This window comes from Equus quagga, chromosome 9 (assembly GCF_021613505.1).
Source record: "Equus quagga isolate Etosha38 chromosome 9, UCLA_HA_Equagga_1.0, whole genome shotgun sequence".
Taxonomy (NCBI): domain Eukaryota; kingdom Metazoa; phylum Chordata; class Mammalia; order Perissodactyla; family Equidae; genus Equus; species Equus quagga.
In genome coordinates this window covers 67,159,589-67,175,159 of record NC_060275.1, presented here as the reverse complement: position 1 = coordinate 67,175,159, position 15,571 = coordinate 67,159,589, and the positions used below count along the sequence as shown (strand labels likewise).

Genomic DNA, 15,571 nt, shown 5'->3' with positions numbered 1-15,571 from the left:
CCCCCCCCCCCCCCAGGTGGGGCAGGGAAAGGGCGCTAGTCTTGGGACCTCAGCAGCCCTTCACTGGGCCCCTGGTGCCTGGAAGCCCTGGTTCCCAGCTGCCAGCACTAGGAGCCACTTTCCATTCCTACCCTACACCCACTCATTGGTGGCCTCCTGTTTGTGCCCTGCCAAAATGAAACTTGAGGCTGGGCTAGAGCTGGTGGGCGGGGGTGCCTCTCTAGTTACTGATGGGTGTCAGGGTGATCAGATAGTGCCTGGGTGGGAGGGCCCAGATGGTGGTTGAGAAGGTCCAGGGCTGCCCCACAGTCCTGGCCAGACCTATCCAGGCACGTCCAGCCAGCCTGGGACCCCTGAGACTCCCCCTCCCTGCCAGGCTGACCAATGTATTAGTCATCCGATGGGATGGATGAACTGCTGCCCACAGAGAGCACATTCAAGAATGAGTAGGAGGGATAGCAGAACAGATGGTGACAAATGCCAAGGAGAAGAATAATGGGGAGGTCAAGGAGGCACTCTGAGCAAGTGACATTAGTAGGTAAAGTCTGAAGTTGGTGATGGAGGAACCCTACCAGTACTTGGGGGAAGAGCATTCCAGGCATAGGGAATGGCCAGTGCAAAGGCCCTGAGGCAGGACCATGCCTGGAGTGTTGGAGGAACAGTGAGGTGGCCAGTGTGGGCTGAAACAGAGGGACCAAGATGGAGAGAGGAGGGTGTGAGGGCAGGTGGTGAGTCCCAGTGAGGAGCTGGGCTTAGTGAGTGCTGGGAGCCCTGGAAGGCTGTGAGCAGAGGAGGGACTGGCAGGCTCCCTCCGACCTCTGTGGGATGAGGAGGAAACCAGGACACCATGCAGGAGGCATGAGGCTGGCCCAGGGCCACATGAGGCTGTGCGGGTACAGAGACATGGCTGGATTCAGGACCATTTGAAGGTGGGGCCAACTGGATGTGCTGCAGGACTGGACGAGGAGTGAAGAGGAGGAGGAGAGATGGGGCCCTCTTTGGCCCCACTTCTTGTTTTCACCTCTGTACCTGAAGGTCAGGTCAGGCTGGCGGCCCTATGGGACCCAGCTCAGCTCCTGCAGGGCCCGCGCTGATTCCTGCACTCTGCGCCTCAAAGGCTACACAGGATGATGTCCTAGGTAGGGGGAAAAGGGGCACAGGGGTGGAGGAGTCCTGGGGGCTGGGATGAGGGCTATCCGTGCCAGGCAAGGTAATGTCCCCAACAAGTGTGCCTTCAGTGATGGCCGTTAGGGGCTTCAGGCACAGAGCCGGGTCAGTGGAGGGTGGAAAATCACCAGGGGTGGTCCCAATGAAGTTGTGACCTTGATCCAGCCTCTGAGTCTCCCCCACGTGGGTACCCACTCCCTTGGCCTCCCTGAAGGCCTGTGTTAACCTGCTACAGAGCAGGCCTGCCAGGGCCTCAGGGTCATGGAGAGCAGCAGGTGGCTTGGACCAGGGAGTAGTGAGGTCCCAGGGTGGAACAGGAAGGGAGAGGCATCCTGGAGGGCCAGGGAAGGAAGGAGTCGCCAGTCGAGGGCACTGCCTGCTGGTGCCCACCGTGCCCCACGTCGCGGACACAGCGTGATGGGGTGGGGGAGCCTGGGGTGAGCACGGGCCCTCTGGGGCGGGGAGAGGGGATGAGGACACCGGGTTGCTTCAGGCCTGTTCGCGTCCAGGCCCAGCAGGCGCTGGGCGAACTCTGTGCCCCGCTGCTCCGCGCCTCCGTTTCTTCCGCTGGAGAATGGGCCAGAGCGTAGGCCCACCGCCAGGACGCGGCGAGGCAACGCCAGGACTTATCCGCCCGTGATCCCCGCCGCTGCCTGCGGGAGACCTTGCACCCTCGTGGCCCCCGGTCGCGGACGCCGCGTCCAGGCCCCGCGTCCCCGCCAGGGCGGAGCTTGCACCGGCCCCGCCCCTCCGTCCCCCGCGCTCCGGCCGGCGCGCCCCCGGCCCAGCTGCGGCGCGTGACGCGGGGCGCGCGGCTCCGGCGGCCACCGCGGGCGGGCGCAGGCGGTGGGGACGGCCGGCGAGCGGGCGGCATGGCGGCAGCGGGGACCGCGTCGGGGCCGGAGCCCATGCCGAGCTATGCCCAGCTTGTGCAGCGCGGCTGGGGCAGCGCGCTGGCGGCGGCGCGGGGCTGCGCGGACTGCGGCTGGGGACTGGCGCGCCGCGGCCTGGCTGAGCACGCGCACCTGGCGCCGCCTGAGCTGCTGCTGCTGGCGCTCTGCGCGCTCGGCTGGACGGCGCTGCGCGCGGCGGCCACTGCGCGCCTCTTTCGGGTCAGTGCTGCTGGGGTCCGGGACGTGGGGGCCCTGGGCTGGCGGGCTGGGATGTTAGGGGGCTCCAGGACGGGGCCCCCGGGCCGCTCTGTCTCTGAGGGCTGGGGTCACTGGAAGGTGGGGGGCCTCGTGCTGGAGGAGCTCGGACGCGGAATCCTGGGCCGGCGCGCGCTGCGTTCGGTCAGTGCTGGGTGGGGGTGGATGCGGGGGTGTGGCCGGACTGGTGGAAACTCAGGAAGTGGGGACCCCGACACGGGTAGAGTGTTCGAGATGTGAGGGAACTGGGGCTGACCCATTCCTGTCAATGCGGGACAAGGGAGCCCTGGGCAGTTGGAGGGCCCGGACCGCCCCGCACCCTTTCCTGAGGACCGAGCCGGGGACGGAGGAGCAGGGGACGCAGGCGGAGAGGGTTCGGCGCACAGGGGCCCCCTGCGCCTTGCGCCTCTGGGCCATGCCGGACGCGCTCAGAACTGGTGAGGGACCCGGGTCCATGCGGCGGCGGGGCCGGCTGTCCGCTGCTATCCGGAAGAGGCGGGAGCTGCCGGGTCGCTGCCTCGAGGCTGTCTGGAGTCAGCGCCACCCTCCGACCAAGGGAGGCAAAGGCCTGGGCTCCCTGGCCACGCCAGTGGTCGCAGCCCTAGAGAAGTGGCACGACCTGGGTCTTCGGAGCTGGACTGTGCTGCCTCCAAGGGGCTGCGACCGAATTGCCCGGTTTCCAGCGAGCCTGGGGAGGCCACCGCCCCAGCTGGAGAGTGACGATGACATTGGCGCCCGGCCTCCCTCCCATCCTTGGGGAGGGGTCTGCTGTGGGAGCTGCTATGGGAGCTGCTGGGAGAGCGTTTGGGCTCCTAGCTTGGCTGCGACTCCCCCGTGGACAGACGGACTGGTGTCACGCCGCCCCAGTCTGGCTGGAGGTGGCAGGGGGTGCAGGGACAGAGCGCCCAGCACCAACAAAGGGGCCTTTCTCTGTTGGCCGGGAAGAGGCTGGCCCTTGTTCAGTCGGGGATGTGATGTTGCCTGGCTGCCATTGTCCCCACCCCCATCCCCATGTCACCCACATGGAGGAGAGATCCTGGCTACCATCCTGCTCCAGGGAAGGGGAGACAGGCATGACAAGGGTCCCTCCGTAGGTCAGCCCTGGTCCCAATCCAGCTTTATTGCTCCCCCACCTCCCATTTTCCAGGAGGGTGAGGGCTAGAGCTCAGGAGGGGAATGTCACTGCGATTACCAGGGTAGAGTGGGCTCCCTCCTCATGTTCCTGAGGGAGCTGCGTAGGGAACAGCAAATTCATGTGCCCCCTCTCTTTTGGAATCCCCAGAGGTCGGGTTTTTGCCCCATCCCTCCTTCTGAACCCCGGGTGGGGCTCTTGCCCCAATTCAAGGCTCACCCTTCCGAAGAAATGGGCGGAGGGGCTGCCTGGGCCTCCAAAGCTCATCTTCTTGGCAGCTGCTTGGTTGCTAGGGGTTACTGGAGCTGGCTCTGGCTGTCTCCATGGCAACTTCTGGTGCTCTGGCCTCCTCAGCCTCTTCTGCGGAGGGAAGGGGCAAGGCTTGGCTGGCAACGCTGGAGCCCCACCCCCAGGACCCTAGGGACTTGGGCCCCTCAGATCCCTCTGCTCCTCACCATTGCAGGCCCGCACTTCCTTCGTGTCCTCCCTGATGTCCCTAGAAGCCCCCCGTCTCACTGTGGCATCTGTTCCCTGTCCCCACTTCTTCCTCTACTCCCATTCTCTCCTCCTTTGTCCCCCCACATGTCCACACCATCCTCCCCAGCCCCCTGGTCCTCCTTGGTCTCCCCAAATTCCTCTTCCGAGGTGCCTCCTTCCTCTCAAGTTTCTCCCCCATGGGGATCACTTGGGGTTCCAGCTCCCCATTTGCCCCAGATTCCCCTCCATGTTCTCTTCCCCACTTCATCCTGCAGCCCCCTCCACGTCTTCTCTTTGATCCCCCCTCCTTGCTGTCACACCCTCAGCTCCTCCTGTGACCCCCAAGCCTCCCAACTCTCCTGGGCTGACCCCTTTGGTCTCCTTTGATTTTCACCCCCGTGCCCCCTCCTCGCCCTCACAGCCTGACTTCATGTTCCCCTCAGGTCCCCCATCACTCCCCTCCCCACACCACCACTGGACAGCTGGGCACTAAGTTTAGCCTTGGCAGGCTCACGTGGGCTCTGGTTACGCTCGAGATGGCTGTGGGTACCAGGGCCTGGCTCTCCCCAATGCTGCCCGGCCTGGGGAGTCCCTGGGCCTTTGTTTCCCCACCCTGGTGGAGTGACCCTTGGCCCCCAGCGCTGATGGCCACCCACCTTCTCACCTGTAGCCCCTGGCCAAGTGGTGCCGCCTCCAGCCCAGAGATGCCGCCAAGATGCCTGAAAGCGCCTGGAAGTTTCTCTTCTACCTGGGCGCCTGGAGCTACAGTGCCTACCTGCTTTTCGGCACCGACTACCCTTTTTTTCACGACCCACCCTCCGTCTTCTACGGTAGGGGCCTTGCCAGGATGGAGTGGGGGAGGTTCTGTTCTAAACACAGAGAAGGGCACATAGAGGAGCCAGACACACATCGCTCATCCTGTGCTGGGTGTCTGCCCCAAGACAAGGGCAGTCAAGGGGCCCTGGAGGCAGGGAAGGTGGCACCTGGCCCTATTAGGGCTCAGGGAGGCGTCCTGGAAGAGGTGACCCTTTGTATGGGCCCAGGCGGGTGTTCCAGATGTCAGGAACAGCATGTGCAGCAGCCCCGGGGCAGGCACAAGCTTGATGCATGAGGATGAAAGGAGCATGGCAGGAGTTTGAGTTTCCCTCTAAATGAGATGGGTCTGTGGGTTATAAAAAGCTTCCTCTGGCTGCCATTTGGAGACATCTATAGATGAGTCTTGGGTGAGGAGGGTAGCAGGGCCTAGGGGGGAGGCGAGGGACCAGTGTGACTTGGACACGCTTGGTGAGGAGCTAAAGATGATGAAAAGTGGCTGCATCCCTTGATAATTAGAAGTGGGGGTCATCCAGGCCTGAGCTCTGGGGGGGCAAGCAGGAAGGTGACTACATTTCCTCTATCACCACTGGGCAGACTGGTATAGAAAACCTGGTCTGCGCTGGGAGGCAGGCTTCCCTCTTCCTCTTCCTGTGCCGGCTGCATGTGGGTGTGTTTCCTGCTGTGTGAGTGAAAAGCCTGGGAGGCCTCTGGTGGCACCTAGCCCTGTGCTCCTGTTGGAGAGCCAGGCACAGAGGCCCTGTGTTGTGGGATCCTGATGACAACACTGGGTTTACTAGGCACCTGTCTGTCTTCCTGGGACCATGCCACCCACGTGGCCACGTTTCTCACGGAGCACATGGGCATTTCCCACATGGTGAGTCCCAAGAGGGGAGGGTCTGTCCTTCAGTTACCCTTTGTGTGAATGAACCATAATCGGACTCTCTCATCGAGGTTTTGGGCATGGAGTTGCCTCTGGCTTCTTCTAAACTATGCTACAATAACATGCTTGCAAGTTAGCTGCCGCTTTGCATGCACATTTATTGAGCACCTACTGCATACCAGGCACTGTGCTGACAGAAGCAGTGAACAAGTCAGAGCAAGCCCCCCCCAACGTCTCAGGGCAGCAGGCAGTGAAATATGAAATCTGTTCACAGCGATAAGTGCTGATGTAAAAACTTGGGTGGGGAGAGGAGAGGGGAAATGGGGTGTCTGGGAGATGGGAAGGGGGGCATTTTCTATGGGGTGCAGTGTAACTTTTGAGTGGGAATCTGGAAGAGCCTGGAGCAGATAGGAGGTACAAAGGCTGCTGTTGGACATTGCTCTCCCTGGGGAACCAGGAGCAGCGATGAGGCTACCGGGCCAAGGCAGGGGGTGAGGAGGGCTGGGGGGCAGCAAGGGGCTGTGAGCAAAGGAGGGACATGGACAGGACCCTGGCCGACACAGGTGATCTGGAAGGGGGCCAAATGGAGGAGAGAAGTGTCTGATTTGAGAAAAGTTTTGAAGGCAGAGCTGATAGGATTCATGACAAACCCGAAGTAGGTGTGAGAGAGAGGGAGGGGATGATGCCAGGGTGTGAGGGGCCCGGGGCCAACCTTGGGGGAGACCAGACACTGGCTGTTGAACGTCCAGGGGGCTGATGCAGGAGGTCGAGGAGAGGGTGCCGTGGGGTGACATGGGCATCCAGAGCAGCAGGTCGGATGTGTGTGGAGAGGAGGTTGGAGGCCCCCAGCATGTGGGGGGTGCAGGCATAGGCTGCATGGTGAATTATATGCCCCCCTCTCCCCTACCTTAGATCTGGGGCCTGAGGCTGGAGAGGGGCGCTTGCCCACTGTCTCAGTCTTGCCAGTGCCATGGATAGAAAAGCCAGTGTCCTGTTTCCACAGCTGACTCTGTGCCTCAAGGCGCCTCTGGGTGCCTTCCTTCTGGGTGCCGTGGACTGAAGAGGGACAGAGGCATCTGGCAGGTGGGTGGGTGGAGGCCCTCCCTCCCGGCTCCAGCGTTTCCACATGGCTGAGGATGCAACTTGGGGTGAGGGCCCAGCCAGGAGTGTGAGTTTTGCTGTCAAGCTTTGGGGAGTCCCTGAACATGTTAAAGTAGGGGGGTGTGAGATCTGATCTCTGAGCAGTTTTCCGTTTTTTTGCTAGGTGAAATTTATATAATATATAATTAACCATCTTAGTCACAGAAAGACATCGTATGTGAGGCCCCTGGAGGCGTCACAGTCACAGAGGCAGAGCGTCGGATGGAGGGCGCCAGGGGTGGGGGGTTAGTGTTCAATGGGACAGAGGGTGCGCTACTCCAGGTGAAAAGGATTCTGGAGATGGGTGATGGTGATGGTTGCACGACAATGTGAATGTACTTAATGCCACTGAACTTAAAAATGGTTAAGATGGTAAAGTTTGTGTTATATATATTTTTACCACAACTTAAGAAAATGAACCACTTGAAATGAACAATTCAGTGGCATTTAGCACATTCACACTGTTGTGCAACATCACCTTCATCTAGTTCCAGAACGTTGTCATCGCCCTGAAAACAAATCCTGTCCCCATTAGCAGTCACTCCCTACCCCCCTGCCCCCTCAGCCCCTGACAACCACTAACACACTATCTGTCTCTGTGGATCTGCCTGTTCTGGATGTTTTGTATAAATATCGTGATACACCATGTGGCCTTTTGTGTCTGGCTTCCCTCACTCAGCGTGAAGTTTTCGCTGTTCATCCACGTTGTAGCGCGTGTCAGGGCTTCAGTGCTTTTTGTGGCTGAGTAATATTCCACTGTGTGGATGGACCACATTTTGTTCGTCCATTGATGGGCATCTGGACTGTTCCCCTCTTGGCAGTTGTGACTAGTGCTGCTGTGAACGCACATGTGCAAGTACCTCTGTGAGTCCCTGTTTTCACTTCTCTTGGGCACATACCTAGGCATGGAATTGCTGGGTCGTGGGGTCTGTGTATTCACAGCCATCAAGGCCACCGTGGGGAGAGGGGACAGGCGGGAACAGACTCTGAGGCCGGAGTTGCTGGGACAGTGCTGAGTGAGAGACGATGGGGCCTGGCCCGGGGTGGGGGGCCATGAGCAGAGGTGTGGGCCCAAGGTAGGCCCTCGGACGGGGGTCTGGGTGAATCCCGGCCGCAGGAGGAGCCTGGCACAGATGAAGAGTGTCGCTGAGGTGGGGGCACAGGAGGTGTCTCAGGCTCCAGGTGGACATGAGGATCTGCTCCAGGTCACTGAGGCAGGGGGTGGGGACAGGAGGCCCTGGATGGAGCCCAGGGAGGCTGTTTTGCGGGGTAGGCAGAGAGGGAGTGGCTAGAGAACGGGGCACAATCCAGGGAGTTCCAGATCAATGCAGGCAGAGCCCTTGGCCCTTGGTGATCGGCTGAGGAGAGGAGGTGGGGGTGGCGGGGAGAGCTCGGGGGTCACTGTCGCTGGGAAGGATGGGCACAGGTGTGAGGAGGAATGGGGAGGCTGGAGGAGGAGGGGCAGGGAGCCAGGGCCCACTTGGTGGGTGAGAGAGCCACACTAAGGTCTCATTCCTGCCTCGGCTTCTCCGGTGTGATGGTGAGGCCAGCGGTAGCCTCCGTCAGGTTGGGGATTTGCTGGGAGGTGCAGGACAGGGTAACAAAAGACGGAAGTGGAGCTGGTACAGAGTTGGAAATCCTGCAAGGGAGTGATTTCAGGGGAAAGATCCCTTTTTCTGTAAATCTAGAACTATGTCTAAAAAGTAACACCTGTTCATTAAAGATACTGGGTAGAGAAGGGAATGGAAAACCAGCAGGCAGTACACCTGCAGAGACACAGGGCGTGCCCTGGCCTGCAGAGGAGCATGCCTGGCTTGAGGGGGTGTGTGGGGTCGCTCGGGGTCCCAGAGGCCCTGCGGGTGCCTGACAGCGCCGTCCGGCTTTCCTCAGATTGGGTGCCAGGCATGGCGGTGCCGCGGGACATCGCAGCCGCCTACCTGCTGCAGGGCAGCTTCTATGGCCATTCCATCTACGCCACGCTGTACATGGATGCCTGGCGCAAGGACTCAGTGGTCATGCTTGTCCACCATGTGGTCACCTTGGTCCTCATCGTCTCCTCATATGCCTTCCGGTAAGTCCCGGAGGGTGGAGGGCACTGTGTGGGCACTGGTGGGAGGCTGGCACGGGGCAGAGGCTAATGCCTGGGCTGCCATGGGGGAGGGTTCCAGAGGGAGACTCCGAAGGGACGAGGTAAAACAGGTGCAGAGTCACCACTTCGCCCCCGCCCCACCCACCCCCTGCACACTACCTGGATGGCACCCTCAGTCGGGTCACGTGGCAGGTACTGCTAGGGGTACAGCCATGAACACAACAGACAAACCCTGTTGTTTTAGAGGACACTGTGGTCACCACAAGTGGCTACTGAGTGCTTCAGACGGAACCTGTCCAAACCACGACCTGCCACATGTGTGAAATCCACCCCAGTTCCAGAGGCAGAGGAGAGTGGCAATGTCTCACCAGTCCCTTTGTTACATTGATTACTTGTAGAAATGACAGTATTTTGGATGTACTGACTATTAAAATACATTATTAAAACTAATTTTACCTCTTCCCTACTTTTTTTTAATGTGGCTGATAGACGATCTGAAATGACGTGAACAGAGGCTGGCCCGGTGGCACAGCAGTTAAGTTCACAGTTCTGCTTCAGCAGCCCGGGGTTCACTGGTTCAGATCCTGGGTCCGGACATGGCACCACTTGGCACGCCATGTTGTGGCAGCCGTCCCACATATAAAGTAGAGGAAGATGGGCACGGATGTTAGCTCAAGGCCAGTCTTCCTCAGCAAAAAGAGGAGGATTGGCAGCAGTTAGCTCAGGGCTAATCTTCCTCAAAAAAAATAAGTAAAATAAAATGACGTGAACAGCTCATGTTCTATTGCTGTTGAAGTAGCCGCTCTGCTGCCCGCTCCAGTACAGTAGCTGCTGGCCACAGGTCTCTATTTCAACTTTAATGAAACTTAAATAAAATCACACATTCTGTTCCTCAGCCACACTAGCCACATTTCAGCTTCCCAGTGGCCACACGTGGCTAGGGGCTCCCATATTGGATAGCACAGGTTTAGAACATTCCCATCATTCTAGAAAATCCTGTTAGCACTGCTGTAGAGAGTAGAATCAGATGATAAAACCAGGAAAAAAAAAAAAAGCAAAGAACTAGAAATGTGTTTGAAGGTGATAACTGTGGAGAAGAATCACTTGGGAAGATGAGGACTGGCAAGGTGGTGAGGCTTAGGTGGGGTGGTCTGGGCGACAGGGGAGCACAGACTGAAAGGAGGTGAGGGAGGGCTCTGTGAACACTGGGGAGGGTCGTGGTGGGGTGATGGGAACACCATGTGCAAAGGGCCTGAGGCAGGAGCACGAGCTTTTAGGAGGACAGAGTGGGGATGGAGACATGGTGACAGGTGCGCAGCCATGTCCAGGCTGAGTTCAGACCCCTTGGTCCGAGCAGCTGTAAGGTGGAGCCTGGGGAGGGCTGGGGGCAGCCTTCAGGCTCTTTAAACCCTAGTGGGGACTCAGTGGTTCCCAGACAAGTCTGCAGCTTACAGCCACATTCAGGGTAAACGTATAAACCTGGGAGTGTCAGCGTGGCAGTGATGTTCAATGTGAGGGATGAACTTGTTGGAGTGTGGACATAGAATGGCCCAGGACTATGAGGACTGGGGGTCATGGAGGGTCAGAGGTCATGGAGATGAAGAGGGACCAGACAAGGCACTTTCAGGGAGGCTCCTGGTTCACCTGGGGGCAGTGAGACAGGGAGTGTGAGGGTGCTGGTGCGGCCTGGGTGCTGTCCCTGACCTGGCCCGGTGGGGGGGATGGGCAGGACGAGTAGGCCAGGGAGGATGGCTCTGAAGGAACCCATGGGAAGCCTGGAGGTACGGCCCAGGGGCTTGTGTCCGGGAGCCTCAGAGCAGGGGGTGGTCCTCAGTGTAATCGGCCTTCCTCTCCTCTCCTACTGCCCTGCCCAGGTACCATAACGTGGGCATCCTCGTGCTTTTCCTACATGACATCAGTGACGTGCAGCTGGAGTTCACCAAGCTCAATGTCTACTTCAAGTCTCGCGGAGGCTCCTACCATCGGCTGCATGCCCTGGCGGCGGACCTGGGCTGCCTCAGCTTCAGCCTCAGCTGGTGAGAGGGCAGGAAGGAGGCAGGGCCTGGGGGGGGGGGGGGGGGGGGGGGGCCTGGGGGGGGGGGGGGGGCCTGTGGGAGGGGCGGGGGCCTGTGGGGGCGGGGCCCTGTGGGAGGGGCGGGGCCAGGCAGGACGGAGGTGGGTCCTGGTGGGTGGGCGGGGCCCAGCAGGGCCGGTGAGGCCCAAGTGGGGAAGAAGGGGAGTTGAGTAGGACACAGCAGAAATGGAGACAGATGAGCAGGGGTGGACGAGTATGGTGCAGGGACTCAGGGATAGGTGAGGATGTGCAGGGACAGGTGGATGAGTCCACATGGGTCAGAAAACTGGGACCTGGTAGGGCCGCCCTCCCCCTCTCCCCCTCAGCCTCCCCCAACCCCCCCTCCCCCTGCAGGTTCTGGTTCCGCCTCTACTGGTTCCCGCTCAAGGTCTTGTACGCCACTTGCCACTGCAGCCTGCGCTCGGTGCCTGACATCCCCTTCTACTTCTTCTTCAACGCGCTCCTGCTGCTGCTCACCGCCATGAACCTCTACTGGTTCCTGGTGAGTCAGCCGTCTGCGCTGCTCCTCAGCCAGCAGACCCGTCCTGGCTCCCATCCCGGGCCGTCAGGAGGGTGGTCTCAGGCACAGCCAGGGAGGGGCATGGTGGCAGCAAGGAACAGCAAGCAGGTGCAGAGGGCCTCTGGCCGGAGCACGGGGCCGTCAGGAGGGTGGCGTGGTCGGGAAGGGCTCTTTTCTCACCCGTGCCTTCCCCTCCCACAGTACATCGTGGCTTTTGCTGCCAAAGTGCTGACGGGCCAGGTGCGTGAGCTGAAGGACGTGCGGGAATACGACGCGGCAGAGGCCCCAAGCCCCAAGCCCAGCAAAGCTGAGTGAGTGTGGAGGGGCCACTGCCCTGGGTTTGTTCCTTTAAGCCGCGTCTGCCCCTCTGAGCACACCTTCTGTGGGCAGGCCCCGGGGACATGGCAGCAGACGCGGCCCACTGGAGCCTAACGTCCAAAACAGAGACTGTAATGAAGACGTGGATGATGTGGCGACAGAGTTAGATGCTGTAAGGCCAGCCAGGCATGGGGTAGACAGGGCTGGGGTGAGGCCGACAGGAAGGGTCGTGGCTGGTGTGGCCAGAGCAGGTGAGCGGAGGGCTCAGTGGGTGGTGAGGAACAGCCATTGGCCAGACCAGATGGTAACCTGAGTGAGTGGCAGAGGAAAGGGGGATGAGGAATGCCACAGGTGGTCCAGAGCCCACGCTCTGCCCGTGCTGATGCCCCCTGGCGTCGAGGTCCAGCAGGGCAGCTCACTGGTCAGCCAAGAAGGAGATGGGGCTAGGGGCTCAAATGCAGTCCAGCTCAGGTGGGAGTCCTCGGAAAGGAGGGGGAAAGGGGCTTTGTCGAGCGTCCTGGAGGTAGGGCACTCGGGACTCACCAGCCCTGGGATGTGAGCGAGATGGCATCCACAGCCCCGGCCTGGAGGGGCCCCAGGGGTGAATGGAGGCAGGTTTGGGCGACGAGCAGGGTGTAGGGTGTAGAGTGTGTGCACCCCAGAAGCATCCTGAGTGGTGTCTGAGCAGGAGCCAGGTGGGAGGCTGCTGCAGGCCCTCAGGGTGCTGACCGAGTGGACCCTTGGATTGGGCCTCTGGGGCGTCACCAGTGACCACCCTGGGAAAGGTGGCTTTGGGAAGCATTAGGCTCAGAGCCCAATGAGGTGAGTTGGAATGGGTGGCAAGGAGGATGAGCGAAGCAGAGATTTAAAAGTCTCTTTGAGAGACGTGAGAAGGGGAGTGGAGAACTAGGGTGTGGCTAGAGTGGAGGGTGGGACCCAGAGGGCTCTGGAGGCGGGGTCAAAGAAACAGAAGCACTTTGCACCTGCCAAGTGGGACTGCAGGCAGGGTGTGCTGAGGCCAAAAAGCCAGTGCCCAGAGTGGAGAGGGGTCCAGCAGGTGAGCGGGGACACATGAGAGGGCTGGGCAGCAGGTGAGGTCACCCTGGTGGTCAGATCCCAACTCTGTTGTAGAACCAACCAGACTTGCTTTGGATGTAGGTGAAACAGAAATAAATGAATCAAAGACGACCCAGACTTCTGGCTCCAGCAGGGCTGTGTGCGCTGGCGGCGCAGTTTGGGAGTCTAGTTTGGGGGCTGTTGGATCATCACTGTCCAGGGAATGTGAGTCAGGAATTCTGCAGAGACATTGGTGAGGTCTCACCAAAGAGTCTGACCAGACCAATCCTCAGAGGCTTCCAGAAGGAGCGGTGGCTAAAGAGAACTCCAGAGGCAGGGGAGGGGAGGCACTTGCTTGGCCAAATCTAAAAATCTGAAGGATCTTCCTGCTGTAAAATGATGAACTCCTGATGAAGATGTACTTGTAACTGCAGATCCCACAGCAAAGGGCAGGCCAGGGCCCCCGGCCCACCCGGTGCTGCTCCCTGTTCTGTCTCCTGAAAATGGGCCAGAACGTGGGTTTGGGGGCTGGCACCCTGCCAGCTCTTCCACTAGGATGGCAAAACGTGAACTCCGCATGCAAATGACAGGGCGTACCAGGAGACATGCTGCCATGGTCAACTCTGTGGGCACCACTAGCAGAACTTGAGTCCCCAAGGATGGCTAGAGTTCGCACGCTTGGGTGTGAAGTGGGATGGGCTAAAAAGCAATGTGTGCACGTCCTACAACAGAGCTGGTCAGGGCGCCTTGAAGCCACCAGGCCATGGAAATGAGGCAAGAGTGAGGAGCTGTCCCAGATCAGAGCAGATGAGGAGACGTGATGACCGAATGCAGTGTGAGATCCTGCACCAGCAAAAGGACACCACGGAAGACCTGGTGAAATCCAGCTGGGGTCTACAGTTGAGTTGATGGCAGTGTCCCAGCGTTAGTTCCATAGCTGTGACAGACGTACAGATGTGGAAATGTAAGATTTTAACATTCAGGGAAGCTCTGTACTATCTTTGCAATGCTTCTGCAAATCTAAAATTATTCTAAAATAAAAAGCTCATTAAAAAAGTAAAAGGCATGAGAGACCATCAAAAATGGCACTGGATGTTACATTAGTTTCTGGGGCCCCTGTGACAAAGGACCACAAACTGGGGGGCTTCAAACAATAGAAATGTAGTTTCTCACAGTCTGGAGGCCAGAAATCTGAAATCCAGTCGTCGCAGGGCCTCTCCCTCCAGAGGCTCAGGGGAGGCCCTTCCTCGTTCTTCCAGCTTCTGGGGGCTCCAGGCGTCCTCGCTTGCGGCCACATCACCACAATCTCCATCTTCCATCTTCACGTGGCTTTCTCTTCTCTCTGGCTTTTCTCTCTCTGAAGGACATTTGTCATTGGATTTAGGGCCCACCCTAAATCCAGTATGATCTCACCCCGAATTCTTTCACTTAATTACATCTTCGAAGGCCCTTTTCCCAATGAAAGTCACCTTCACATCCACAGGTTCCCCAGGTTAGGACGTGAACATAGCTTTTCAGGGACCGCCTTTCAACTGACTAGAGAAGATAAGGCTCAAAAGATTAGAAACAGCTGGAGAGAGGATCAGTCAATTGAAAGCTGTGAAGAAATTACCCAGAATGCAGCGTAAGCAGATGGAAAACCTGAAAGCTAGAATTCTAGGAATTATCTGGTCTAGCTGAGTTCTAATAGGAGACAAGGAGGGAGACACAAGATCACAAGAGGATTTTCCAGAAAGTGACAGGACAGAAATCATAAGCAGGATGAATAAAAAGACGTCCGTGCCCTCAACACATCGTAGTGGAAGTGTGAAAGAGCCCCAGAACAGAAGAGATGGCCCGCACAGTGATGGCAGATGGACAGCCGCGAGCACGCTGGAGGGTGTGGTGTGAGAAGGCAGCTCCAGTGAGGGAAGGAAGCGACCAGCAGTGGGGATTCCATTCCGTTTCCCAGAGACAGGACACCCTCAGGAACGGAAACTAAGCAAGGTCACCACCCGCAGACCTCCTCTGCGCTGCTTCAGGAAACAGGAAGCTCCCCCAGGAGGCAGCTCAGAGAGAAATGGACACGCGTGTAGGTAAAAACGTTTAAATGCCTAATTTGAGAGAGAAAAAAATGAGAACTGAATTATTAAATATTATCAAAATGGGGCTGGGGTTTTGCATTTTACAGGAGGCTGGTGTTACCTTTAGGCTGTATTAAATACTTATGTTAACACTATTAGGGCGTTAGAGGGAGAATGAAACAGGAGAAAAACCCAAAATAAATGCAAAATAGCAGGATAAGAGGATAAATAAGAAGATAGACTCTCAAATGTGAGGCATTCAAACAAGCACACGTGGAATAAGCATGACAGCCTCGAGATCGGGCTTTTTAAAATACATCTCTATACTGATGAACAGACTTCAACTCCAGGGTATGTAAAAGTTGCCAGTAAAAGGACAGGACGAGAAATCCAGGTGTAAGTCTTGATCTGGAACATTCCGCATGACGCAGCCCTAACCCGCAGGGCGCTGGGGCCATGGGAGGCGCAGCAGCTCAGAAGCAGAGGGGACGCGGCTGCAGTTTATGCACAGGAGCGTTTCTCAGAATTGACCAAGCCCAGCCCCAAGGGAAGCCTCCGTTGCTCAGAACCGGGATCACACAGACCGTGTAGACAAAAGTTCAGTTAGGTTTGAAAATGCTAAGAAAACTGATGAGAGCGGCTTTGAAGTAATTCAGGAGTCGAGACAAATCGTGGGGCGGACCCCTTCCCC

General features: G+C 58.4%; 1 protein-coding gene across 2 annotated transcripts in view; it reads left to right on the top strand.

Moving 5' to 3' along the window:
• The first annotated feature begins 1,590 nt into the window (after window positions 1-1,590).
• The window catches only part of CERS1 (ceramide synthase 1), a 17,874-nt gene continuing 3,893 nt past the window's right edge, over window positions 1,591-15,571 (top strand). Inside the window, exons 1-7 of one of the 2 annotated variants that reach the window (XM_046671066.1) lie at window positions 1,591-2,279; window positions 4,595-4,754; window positions 8,651-8,831; window positions 10,724-10,885; window positions 11,278-11,425; window positions 11,645-11,754; window positions 11,834-11,933. In XM_046671066.1, coding sequence (XP_046527022.1) covers window positions 2,040-2,279; window positions 4,595-4,754; window positions 8,651-8,831; window positions 10,724-10,885; window positions 11,278-11,425; window positions 11,645-11,754; window positions 11,834-11,933 — 1,101 coding nt within the window. In that variant the 5' untranslated portion in view covers window positions 1,591-2,039. The remainder of the gene's footprint in view (window positions 2,280-4,594; window positions 4,755-8,650; window positions 8,832-10,723; window positions 10,886-11,277; window positions 11,426-11,644; window positions 11,755-11,833; window positions 11,934-15,571) is intronic. The other variant, XM_046671067.1, reaches the window with a different exon arrangement.